The sequence below is a fragment of the Pyrus communis genome, chromosome 1 (genome assembly GCF_963583255.1).
Source record: "Pyrus communis chromosome 1, drPyrComm1.1, whole genome shotgun sequence".
NCBI classification, from domain to species: Eukaryota; Viridiplantae; Streptophyta; class Magnoliopsida; order Rosales; family Rosaceae; genus Pyrus; species Pyrus communis.
Window position 1 is genome coordinate 41,516,552 of NC_084803.1, and position 11,268 is coordinate 41,527,819.

The window sequence follows — 11,268 nt, forward strand, 5'->3', positions numbered from 1 at the left end:
AAAATTTAAATTTAACAATGATAAGTAAGATGTTAATATCGCCATCACGGTGAGCAAAAATATTCCAAGTGACGATACAGAATACATACTACTTGCCGTTTTTGACCCCATAATTCGGTTAATTAAATCGGACACAGAAAAGCATTATAAAAGTTAAAAACCCTCGTAGGAGTGGCAGACACAGAAAAACCCATCAGAATCTCCCTCCCTCCATTTTCTCTCCGACTCTTCTGTCTGCTCTCCGTCACTCTCAGCAATCAGCAGCCGTCTCTCCGCCGCCTCCACTCACCCTACCACTCTCTGTCTCTCTCTCCCTCCTTCTCTATGGCGGTGGACAAGGACAAGCTTCAGGAAGACGGTGCTATTGCCCGCTTCTACAGGATTATTCTCAGTTGGGACTATTTCCGTCTCAGAAAAGAGGCAAACGTAACTCTCTCTCTCTCTCTCTCTATATATCTATACAAATGTATAAATATATGTGTTTGTTGTGTATTAAATTGATGAATTTGCATTGTTTGGGAAGCAGAAGCTGAAGGACAAGCAGCAGAAGAGTAAGGGGGAAGAAATAGTTTATGAGGGTTTAGGAATTGCAAAAGTGAAAGGCACCTACAAAGATGTGGATGACTATATCTCTACATATGAACCGCTTCTTTTCGAAGAAGTCAAAGCTCAGATTCTTCAGGAAAAAGACTTGGATGAATGTATTGCATTCACTTTCCTTTACCCTTTTCTGTTTGGTTTCCGAGAAAATTTGTTTACTACTCAATTTCATGTTGGTTTTGTGAATTAAGTCTCGCTCTTTTAATTTATTTGTATGTATGGAACAATGCAGTGGAAGACCCCAGGGAAAACTTGGTTGTCGAGTACACTGACGTGGACGGGTTTCACTTAGCAACCCTTACCCGCGACCAGGGTGACTTGGAAGAGAGCGGATCAATAACGCAGAATGATCTTTTGCTTCTTTCCGGACAAAAGGTAATTAGTTCAAGTTCAAATCTTGCTTGTCTCTCTTGCATTTATCCTATAGCTAAGCATTAGTGTTACATTTTCGGTAGTTCATTCTCCAACTTTTGAGAAATACCCGTGAAAAATAAAAATTTTGCCTTTAGCACGCCGCTACACTGACAGGACTTTAATCTTACCTTTTTGATTGTATGAGTTTATATAATGTAGGTTTCTTAATCTTTTGATGGGGTTTGTTATTGCAGCTTCAATGGGTAACGGATGGTAAAGAGAAGTATATCCAACCTCCATCTACCAAACATCCACGGGACTATGCTTTTGCATTGGTGGAAAGCCGCCAGGCAAGTTCTTTTAGGATTAGAATGTATTTGGGTGGAGAAGTCACTAATTTGGAGACAGATGCAGTTGAATGTCCTAGGCTGTTAAATGTGAAGTCTTTGGTGACTTCTACAGAACGACGGTTCTTTTACACTCTAAAGGTAAAGCGTTTCTTAAGAACTTACATATATTTTGCTGCATCATGATTTTTTTTCTTCGGGAGGAGATATTTTTTCTGTTGGGTATACTGATTGGAAAATATTGGAATTAACCTCTAGTATTGTGATAACATGGTTTTTAATTGATGTATATAGGTAATTTTATGTCTGAATGTTCAGTTAGAAAATCCTTGATCATTTTAAGTGGTTAAGCTATTCTTTTATATAAATAGCTTACAAGTGTAGAAAATTAATGCTTTTTAGTTTCTTCATGATAGGGAGTTTTTGGCTCAGTTGCCAACATGACCAGTTATTATAAATACCAGACCATAGTTGTTCAATATAAAGACAAAAATTCTTTTTCACTTATTCAATATATGTTTCAGATTTGCAGTTTATCAACTATTGCTCGTGAATATGTAGCTCTACGGTCAATTGGTTCTCTCCCTTTTAAGGATATAATTCTTGGAGCTGCTGAAAAAAATATCAATTCGGAAGGCCAGGCCTGGAAAATTTCTGGACCTCTGCAGGAATATATAAAAGAAAATCTTAATGAATCTCAACAAAACGCCATACAGGTAAGTTAATACTAAAAGTGTACATTTATGTATTAACTTCTTATGTATGATGCTCGCATGTTTGGGAGTTGTATATGCAATTTGGTTCTTTTGACGTTTTATAGACGTTGCTCATGCATTGTGGTCTTGTAGAAGTCCGTCGTCGGAGGTCCAAGTGTCCATATTTGTGCTTGGAGCTTTTTATCTGTTATTATTTGAATTTCGTATGAGGATTAGTGAAAGAAAATTATTATTTGCTGCAGGCCGGTCTATCGCGTAAACCATTTATCCTGATACAGGTATTCTTTTTAATCTTACTTCTAATTTCTTTTTTTGCCTTTTGTCAAATTATTATGGATGCATATAGAAGCTCGCTACTTCTTTTCATCTCATTGTGGTCTTATAAATGCATAAACAAGCTTGCTACTTCTTTTCATCTCATTATCTAGGTCATCTTTCTTAATAATTGTAAAAATGCATCTTAATGGATATATTTGGTGGATATTGATTTCAAGCTTCCATTTAGGGTCCTCCAGGAACAGGAAAGACACAAACTATCCTTGGGCTTCTTAGTGCCATTTTGCATGCTACTCCAGCAAGAATGAACTCCAGGTTAAAATATCAATCTGTCCAATTCTTCTAATGATTTTGTCAACTACATAAGAAAATCCAAGAAACTTGGAAAAAAAAATTGCCCTAGAAATTTAGACTCGTTTGTGATTGTAAGAAGTAAGAATTGAATATAACACATCTGCATTTTTCATATCAATTTTCTTTTGCTCATATGCAGCTTCCTTCTCTTGCAGGGGTGAGTCAACCATAAAGCGCCGGCCAAAGTTATCTAGAGAGGAGAAGTATGTGGTTACTTGCTCGGTTCTTTTTGTCTGGCTTATATACGGAATGTAGATATTGTCTCGAATGTCAATGTTTCTTTATGTGTTGCTTCTTTTCTTAGTTTATTAAGATTTTAAAGATGCCCAATGATGTAGTTCAGCAAGGGAAGGATTAAGTGGGATCATTCTCGTTGGAACTAGGAATAGCTCTGGTTGAAAAAACATAGGGCCTCAAACCTTAGAATTGTGAACCCCTCACAAGAAATAGGTAATCTTGAAATACTGTTCATTGCCTAGTTATGACCAACTTGCATGCTTCATACAGAGGCGCTACCGTGATATTTACCCTTCCACACGTTAGTACCCCATTGACTTTTTCCAAGGACGACCCTTTGACCGTTAGTTAATTTTTCCTAGGTACATTAAAGCTCTAGAACCTCTGAATCCAGTGAGACCTTGATATTTTCCAGATGTATTAATTCGCTTATTTGGCCTGCTATTATACTAAATCTCTGCTTGGGCTTGCTGAGCTTTTGGCCTACAAGATTAAAGTATTCACCAATTTAGTCTTTTCAATTCCTATCCCTCTGCTATGCGTAGGAAGACAAACAGTACCTCATTTAACCAAATGTGCTTAAATTTGCCAGCTATGAGCTACCCCACGCCAAACAAATTTCCTCTGAATCTCCTGGACACTACGCATTTAATTATTCATCACTGTTTAAAGTGGAATAATTGTGTACAATAATAATTTATCCAAATCAATGGTTTTAGCTATCTTGTAAATAGAGATTTTGAGTTTAACTCCAACATCACAACAGGTAGACAGTTCTTTTATGCTTATGTTATGTTCCATCCTGGTATTCAATGTCTAGTAATCTTTTGTACATTAATCAGATTCAAACATTGGATAAAAGCGTCTCCATGGCTTAGTGGTAGAAATCCTAGGGAGCAAATAATGCCTGTGGATGGTGATGATGGTGTTTTTCCGACCACTGGAAATGAGTTGGTAAGAGTAAATCTTTGCATTTGATTACTGTGATTTGAGATATTCCTGTTTTCTAAAACTATGCAATTTGCAGAAACCGGAAGTGGTCAATTCGAGTCGTAAATATCGTGTACGTGTCCTTGTGTGTGCTCCTTCAAACTCTGCACTCGATGAGATTGTTTTGCGTGTTCTAAACAATGGTACAATTTTTTTTTTCCCAGCATCCACATAATCTAGCATGATCCTTATCTTTGGCAACCGGAGTACATGTACACTACATTTGCATTTCTTTCCAGAACGTTTATATGTTTTTAAAAAAATTCTCTTGTTAGCTTGATTATTGAGTAGGAAACACATACATGTATAGAAATTATCCTGAGGTTAATAATAAGTAAACACTATGAATATTGCTTGCTGTGTAAATTTGATTCATGTTCCGATAGTATAATGCAGTAGTAGTAAATCATTGACTGTTTCTTATAAAAATTGTAAGTTGCGGGGGTGTTAGTGGAAACCCAGTCAAAACCGGTAGAAGAGCGAAAGGGAGCATTGGTTTGACAATAATGCCGCTTGAAAAGAGTACATGCTATGCACACAATGAACTTTTACAGCAATAATAACAGATTGGACAAGAAGGACCACATTGATGTGTGGAGGACCAACACGATGACTCTTAAAATGTCAGAGACTATTTGTAATAAAAACCAAAAATTAAATAGTTCATTTTAAGACATTGTACTTCTGCATGCTTATAATTACGAAATTTAAATGTTATTTTTTTAAGAAACACCGTCTATGGAAGTAATAAAGAAAAAGGTCGATAGCCTTTTAAAAAAATCCAATACTTCCGTTATCATCAAGAAAATAAACTTGAAGCATGACTTTGATTTATTATTCTAAGAAAAGAGTTTATGATGCTGATCGCACACCAACAAAATGCGTTAAGAACCTTAAGATAGCAGGTCATCAACACGTTAACCCATTTGTATGACCAAATGAATGAAACTCGAGGACATGTCATGTAGAGTTTTTTAGGTCCAATAAAATTATAAAAACACAACACTAAGGGCATAGTGGATAGATCATATAAGGGCATAGTCCACATATATATGGGTTAGGATCAGGGGACACCCAGCATGGCCTCAATATTGAGAAGTTGAATTTCTGATTATTGGTACTTGGTGTTTGGTTCCTCCTGCATTTGTTATGGTCTTTTCACATGAACATAGTTCTATTGATTTTCCATCCAGATGCAATAGTTCGTTCAAATGTATTCTGGTTTATTTCAGGAGTGCGTGATGAAAGTGACCATTCGTATAGCCCCAAAATTGTGCGGATTGGTCTTAAGGAACATCATTCTGTCCGTGCAGTCTCCATGAATGAACTGGTGTGTATTTGGCGGTAAATGAGGCAACATTGAGTTTCACTCTATAATTATTATCATCCTTGAACTAAGAGTACATGTAAATATTACTCATAATGTGTACAAGGTAAACCAAACCAAAAGGTGATTAATTTTAGTATACATCATTAACAGGCCTTTTAAAGGTTTATTTACTAAAATGGTTAAAATCGAAGGGTAATTAAATCGCAGATACTAGGGGCAGTTCCCCAGTTTTCTAGAAGAACCTAAGATTATGGTGAATAGTCTGTTAAGGAACACTGGGCTTTATGAGTCCCAAAACCTGCCCGATTGTGAAGCTCATTCAAAAAAATAACAGACGGAGCCTTATGTAGAGGCTTTATCAATCCCAAAACCTGCCCAGTGGATGATTATTTGTCAAAGCACGGAGTTACACACTCCAAGCTCTTTTATAGTACGTAGAGTTAGTTTTTTCCTTACTCTTAACAGATTAACAAGTAAACTACCTTCCCATCAAATTTATTCTGGAAACCACCCCTTGCTTATCCTTGAAAGCCTAAGCCCTCTCTGTGCACTATATGGGAAGTCAGCATTTGTCCTGCTATTTAGATCCTTGATTCCAGACGATACCGCTTTCCATCCACTAGATGGGTTCCCCTGATGGTCTTTTCAATTACTCTGGAAAGAAGTTTACTCAAAGCCCATAGGCCAATTGATAAAAAGATATATAATACACACACACACACACATACATACATATATATATTTGTATATTTGTCAATTTACTTACGACTTCTGATAACAAAACATAGTAGAAGCTTCCCTACATTATAGTTGGTTGTGTTGTGTTGCTTGAACTTGATAAGAAAAGGTCTAAGGTAATATGTGTTTCTTGAAGTTGACCGAAAGATTCTTGTTGCAGGTAGAACGGAAGAAAGGAAGTATAGGAGGTGGTAAAGGCAGAGATGGAGGTGCTGAAAGGTTTCGAGCAGAAATTTTGGAGGAGTCTGTAATTGTATGCTACTTTGCATTTTGTTATAACTCAAGATTTAGACGTTTAGTTTCGCTTGTAATGTATGTATACATGGCAGGTGTTTTCTACCCTTAGCTTTAGTGGTTCAAGTCTTTTCAGCAAATGGAATCGAGATTTTGATGTTGTTATAATAGATGAAGCTGCACAAGCTGTAAGTTCATGTAATCCGTTATTTTATCTTTTTATAGTTCCTAGTTTGTACCTTTACTCCTTTCCCTCTTTCCTTTCTTGAAGACATTCTAAATGCGGAAGTGTAACTGTATATATTAATTAATGAATTCATCATCCATTAGGATTATTAATTTCATAAATCTTATTTGTTTTTCATTACTTATGTTTAGGCAGTCTATGTCCATGACCAATCTAGAGTATATAAATTGAGGGGCTCGCCCCTTGAGTAGTGCCCTTATGGGCAGGCTGCTCCATGGTGGACATGACTGCAGCCTCCACTCTTTATTTCTGAAAGTCTTTGTTTTTTAGTTGATTTGAAGTTTGAGTTTTCAACTCTTAAAACTTGGAGACGCCATGTTTTCAAAGTGTTGGCCATTGAGCACTGTTTATATGGTGTATATTTATTTTTGGGATGAATGAGGTTCTTTTTCTGTAATTGAAAAACTGTGATGGCTGTGCTTGATGGCATTATCTGTAAGGAGGAGATAAACAAATGTTTCGACAATCGAGACTATAATCAGAAGTGTTCAAGAGTAAACCGTTAGTATGGCTCATGAAAGCTTTATGTGTAACCTTTTTGTATGTCTTTCAAATTTATTGTCTTACGCAACTGTTCTGGTATCGTAGCAAAAGAAAAAAAAAATTAACTACCCTGATTGAATGGCTGGTCAAATAAGGTTACCACTACTTGTCTTATTTATTTGTTTTCAGCTGAAGACAATGCAATACTAAATATAAACTAGGAATTTATGGCTCTTGATAATTCTTGGGAGTGTTTATTCTTGTGTATGATTCTGTAAAGTTTCATCAACTGGAATAAAGTCTAATCGACTTCATGTTATGTATGATATAGGTGGAACCAGCGACTCTTGTTCCATTGACAAATGGATGCAAACAAGTATTTCTGGTAAATTATAATGCTATTACAGGGCTTTCTCATAATTTACCTTGTGTTATCAATTTACTTTATACTGTGCACCAATACTTGTGCTTAATATTTAGGCTTCAAGCCATTCTTAATTCTGAATTTTTAACGTTTAGATCGGTGACCCGGTTCAACTGCCAGCTACTGTAATTTCAACCGTTGCTAATAAACTCGGGTAAACTACGATATTGTGATGTATTTTCTCTGTCATTTTATTGAGTTATTGGTTAAATATCTGATTCTCTCACACTTGTTTTCCTGATTGAAGGTATGGAACGAGTTTGTTTGAGAGATTTCAGAGAGCTGGCTATCCAGTGACCATGCTGAAGATGCAGTATCGAATGCATCCAGAGGTTAGATCAGAAACATCCAACAAAGTTTATTGAAAAATATTTTATGTTGATGACCCATATTCTAATAACTTAGCTTCTGATAAACGTGGTGCACTCTTTCCTTCTATCTCGATGTTGCATTAGCTCAATGTCGCCTTTGATCTCTCCTCTGCAATATACTCCACGTCTCTTCTCTTCATGAGTGATTCTCATCGTTGAGATCTGTAACTTTTCTCGGGGGACAAATCTCCCATCACTTCTGCCGGGCAACCCTCTATTCCATCTAGCAGTATTTTCTTGTTGTAGATACCAATTGAACTTCGGTGACAACTTCCCATGGTCGGTGCCCGGGATTATGCTTGCCGAGGTTGTTGGTGCGGTTGTCAGTTCTGGCAACAAACCAGGCAGAACCGTGCCTGACAACCGGCAGCATAATGGGCTGGAACCGTGCCCAGCTCTAAGTTAGAGTACATGGTCCATTAAAAATGAATGTGAAAGTAATAACTATTATTGAATGAATAAGACATAACAATGTGAACTTCGTCTGGGCCTCAAATAAGAAGCATAGTAAATAATTTTATATCTATGATCCTGTATTCAGTTTTATTTGATATTAGACTCTCTGTGTGTCTCTCTCCCTATTTCATATTTCATAATTGGTAGGTTTACATTTCTATGTCTTTTATTTAGGTACTTGATTTTTGTCCATTTTTAAAATTGGAATTATGGCTCTTCTGTGGATATTTCAAAACCTTATATATTAAATAAAAAATTCCTGTGCAGATTAGGAGCTTTCCTTCTGCAGAGTTTTACTCGGAGTCATTGGAGGATGGTCCTAATATTATAGAGCAGACACAACGTTCTTGGCATGATTATCGATGCTTTGGACCCTTCTGCTTTTTTGACATGCATCAAGGGAAGGAATCCAAGCCCGAAGGAAGTGGTAGATCTGTTGTGAATGTTGCTGAGGTTGATTTTATCATGCTCTTGTATCATAATTTAGTGGATAAATATCCAGAGCTTAAATCAAGTCAGCGGTTCACGATTATATCCCCGTATCGTGGACAAGTAACTCTCTTGAAAGAACGTTTCAGAAGTACTTTCGGAGTGGAGTCTGACACATTCGTGGATATTACTACTATTGATGGTTGCCAGGTATCGTGACTCATTCTTTTATGGATTCCTTTGGAATTCTTCTCATTGCTAATAGACTTTGTTTTCTATTCAAAAGGTGATCAGACGTTTTTATTTTTAATACTTTGGAAGTTTTCAAGATCAGTTTTTTTGGTTGATGTAATACCGTGTTATGTAGAGCTGTCTAGATGTCAGAGTATCTAATTTTATGTTGCATAGATTTGTCAAGGTGCACGATATCTCATAATTTTCATCGAATTATACCACAAAATATGATATAAACGATGACGAGGAGGAAAAAGGGGTGGGAGGAGCTAATGTGACTGTTGGGGTATTTGTTAAACAGAAACATCAAATATTTTAACATTGGGGGTTATTACTGACACTGCACTCCTCAAGGTGCAATTTCTCTCTTATGGTTTAATAAGATACGGGTGCACAATGACCTTTTTGAAGTGCGAATAACTTCTCCCTGAACTTTTAGAGACAATTTTTTCCTATTATTCAACTTGCGAAAATTGAAATGTTTGAATAAATGATCTTTTAATGTTTTTCTCAGGGACGTGAAAAGGATGTTGCAATATTTTCATGTGTCAGGACAAACGAACATGGAAAAATTGGGTTTCTGTCTGATTTTCGGCGAATGAATGTTGCGATCACTAGAGCAAAATCTTCTGTCTTGGTCTGTTATCGTTCGAAGTTAAGAATGAAGTGTCAAGTACTGTCTTACTTCATGTAATATGCATTTACATATTGACCTCTTCTGTTAATCAGGTAGTGGGATCTGCATCAACATTAAGGAAGCGCGATGAGCATTGGAATAACCTTATCGAAAGCGCTGAAAAGAGGGATCGTTTGCTTAAGGTGAATATTCTTCCTGAGAACATGAAATCACACACTATTCATCACACCTCGTGCTCAATTTGGCCACACATCTGCTGTGATTGATTCATGTGTTTGGTTTTGTCCAACTGCATATGACGGTTCATGTTGCTAATATAGAATCGTAGGTTGAGCATCACACCAAGTTCTTAAATTTCTAGGTTCCACAACTTTTATGTTTTAGGCCGATTTTCCGTAACTTGTGGTGAGTAAGCTAGAGGAATAAATTGGTCCATGCATCATTTAGTATCAACTGCAACAAGCGCTACGTCAAGAACTTTACCACATCTCTCTTCATTTTATTGTTCTTTTGTTTCTCTCAGACATTGAATTTACTACATCTCTCTCCATTTTATTGTTCTTTTGTTTCTCTCAGACATCAAATCTGTCATCTCGTTCCAGCCCAATCATCTCTTTCCAGCCCAATACTGATCATTTATATGTATTCACAAACTTCTGATTCAATCGTATGACGTGTTCTGGCGATTTCTGTATTTGTAATGCAGGTCTCACAGCCATACGCTTCATTTTTCAGTGATGAGAATCTGGAAACCATGGCTATCAAGAAAGAATTCTCATTGGAGGAGGTTGAGAATGATGAGGTGGATAACTATGCAGGTTCATACAATTTTGGGGGTGCCGACCCGGCGGAGGGAGAGGAGAACGATGATGGAGACGGGGGTATGGACATGGATGATGGAGGCAACGGCGATGACTGAGTATCGATATGACAATGTTGCTTAGGTCATATGCACCTGTGCGAGATGAAAGTCTCATGCACCGTTTTGAATGAGAAAGAAGTGAGGAATTCTCTTTTCGACTCTGACCCCCACTCCGGTTGTTTTTCTTTCTATTACTTCAAAAGGAGCTGCTTCAGCTTCAGCCACCCTAATTCTTTATATTCGTTTGGGAGGGAGACTTCTTGTGTAAGTTAAACTACCGTCAGCTATTTAGATGCGTCAAGCCCCCCCTACATATACCGATTACTATTACAATGGAAAACATAGTTTTGTCTTAACTTTTATGCCGGTTATACCAACTACTATTACTGTCTCGTCTTCACTTGTAAGTGATACGTATCAAGTTTGACTTATATGGATGTGTGGCCGCTCAAGCCTTCATTCCTTTAGATATAAAATAAATAGTATCAAAAAAATTTGTACTGGTTTTCACTAACATTGCTATTTAGGAGTTGTATTTTGTCTTATACGTAGAATTAACGTTTCTGATCAGAAACGTTAAGTTTTCTACTAAAGTTTAAGTGACAACCGTTACTGTTTCTTATAAGAATAGAAAATTAAGGATGTGTTTGTTTGCCTTCACTAATTCTTCTTGGACTGGACTGGACTAGATATTAGTCCAATACCGTGTTTGTTACACGTAGGAATAGATTTAATGAGATTAGAGCCAACTCGTCCCAACTAAGTCCTTCGTTAGAAGGTCTTAGTGAGACCCCCCAATAAGCACGGGATTGCTAAAACCGTTCGCGTCCTCGTCCAGTTGTTCTCCTACATCACTGAAAACGAGATGTATTCGTTTTCGGCTTTGCACTTCTTCAACTTCATAAAGGACGAGAGCGAACCCGAGTCTATCGTAGAAAGCTCTTCACTG

The 11,268-nt window shown here is 37.0% G+C and overlaps 1 protein-coding gene across 1 annotated transcript; it reads left to right on the forward strand.

Annotated features, from left to right (window-relative positions):
* Window positions 1-153: 153 nt before the first annotated feature.
* LOC137740863 (probable helicase MAGATAMA 3) lies at window positions 154-10,803 on the forward strand. Its single transcript, XM_068480671.1, has 20 exons — window positions 154-426; window positions 527-701; window positions 833-975; window positions 1,209-1,442; window positions 1,826-2,017; window positions 2,260-2,295; window positions 2,523-2,608; window positions 2,803-2,850; window positions 3,727-3,838; window positions 3,912-4,017; window positions 5,107-5,204; window positions 6,103-6,195; window positions 6,272-6,364; window positions 7,238-7,291; window positions 7,426-7,484; window positions 7,578-7,662; window positions 8,425-8,796; window positions 9,335-9,457; window positions 9,550-9,639; window positions 10,164-10,803. The coding sequence occupies exons 1-20, from the start codon at window positions 325-327 to the stop codon at window positions 10,374-10,376; spliced, it is 2,514 nt and encodes an 837-aa protein (XP_068336772.1). The 5' UTR covers window positions 154-324; the 3' UTR covers window positions 10,377-10,803.
* The last annotated feature ends 465 nt before the right edge of the window (window positions 10,804-11,268 follow it).

Bases quoted from the DNA above. Each gene is read 5' to 3' on its own strand.
- LOC137740863 (XM_068480671.1), top strand. From the start codon at position 325: ATGGCGGTGGACAAGGACAAGCTTCAGGAAGACGGTGCTATTGCCCGC. The intron at 702-832 runs GTATTGCATTCA...GGAACAATGCAG, and splicing joins GGAAAAAGACTTGGATGAAT to TGGAAGACCCCAGGGAAAAC. The intron at 3,839-3,911 runs GTAAGAGTAAAT...TGCAATTTGCAG, and splicing joins CGACCACTGGAAATGAGTTG to AAACCGGAAGTGGTCAATTC.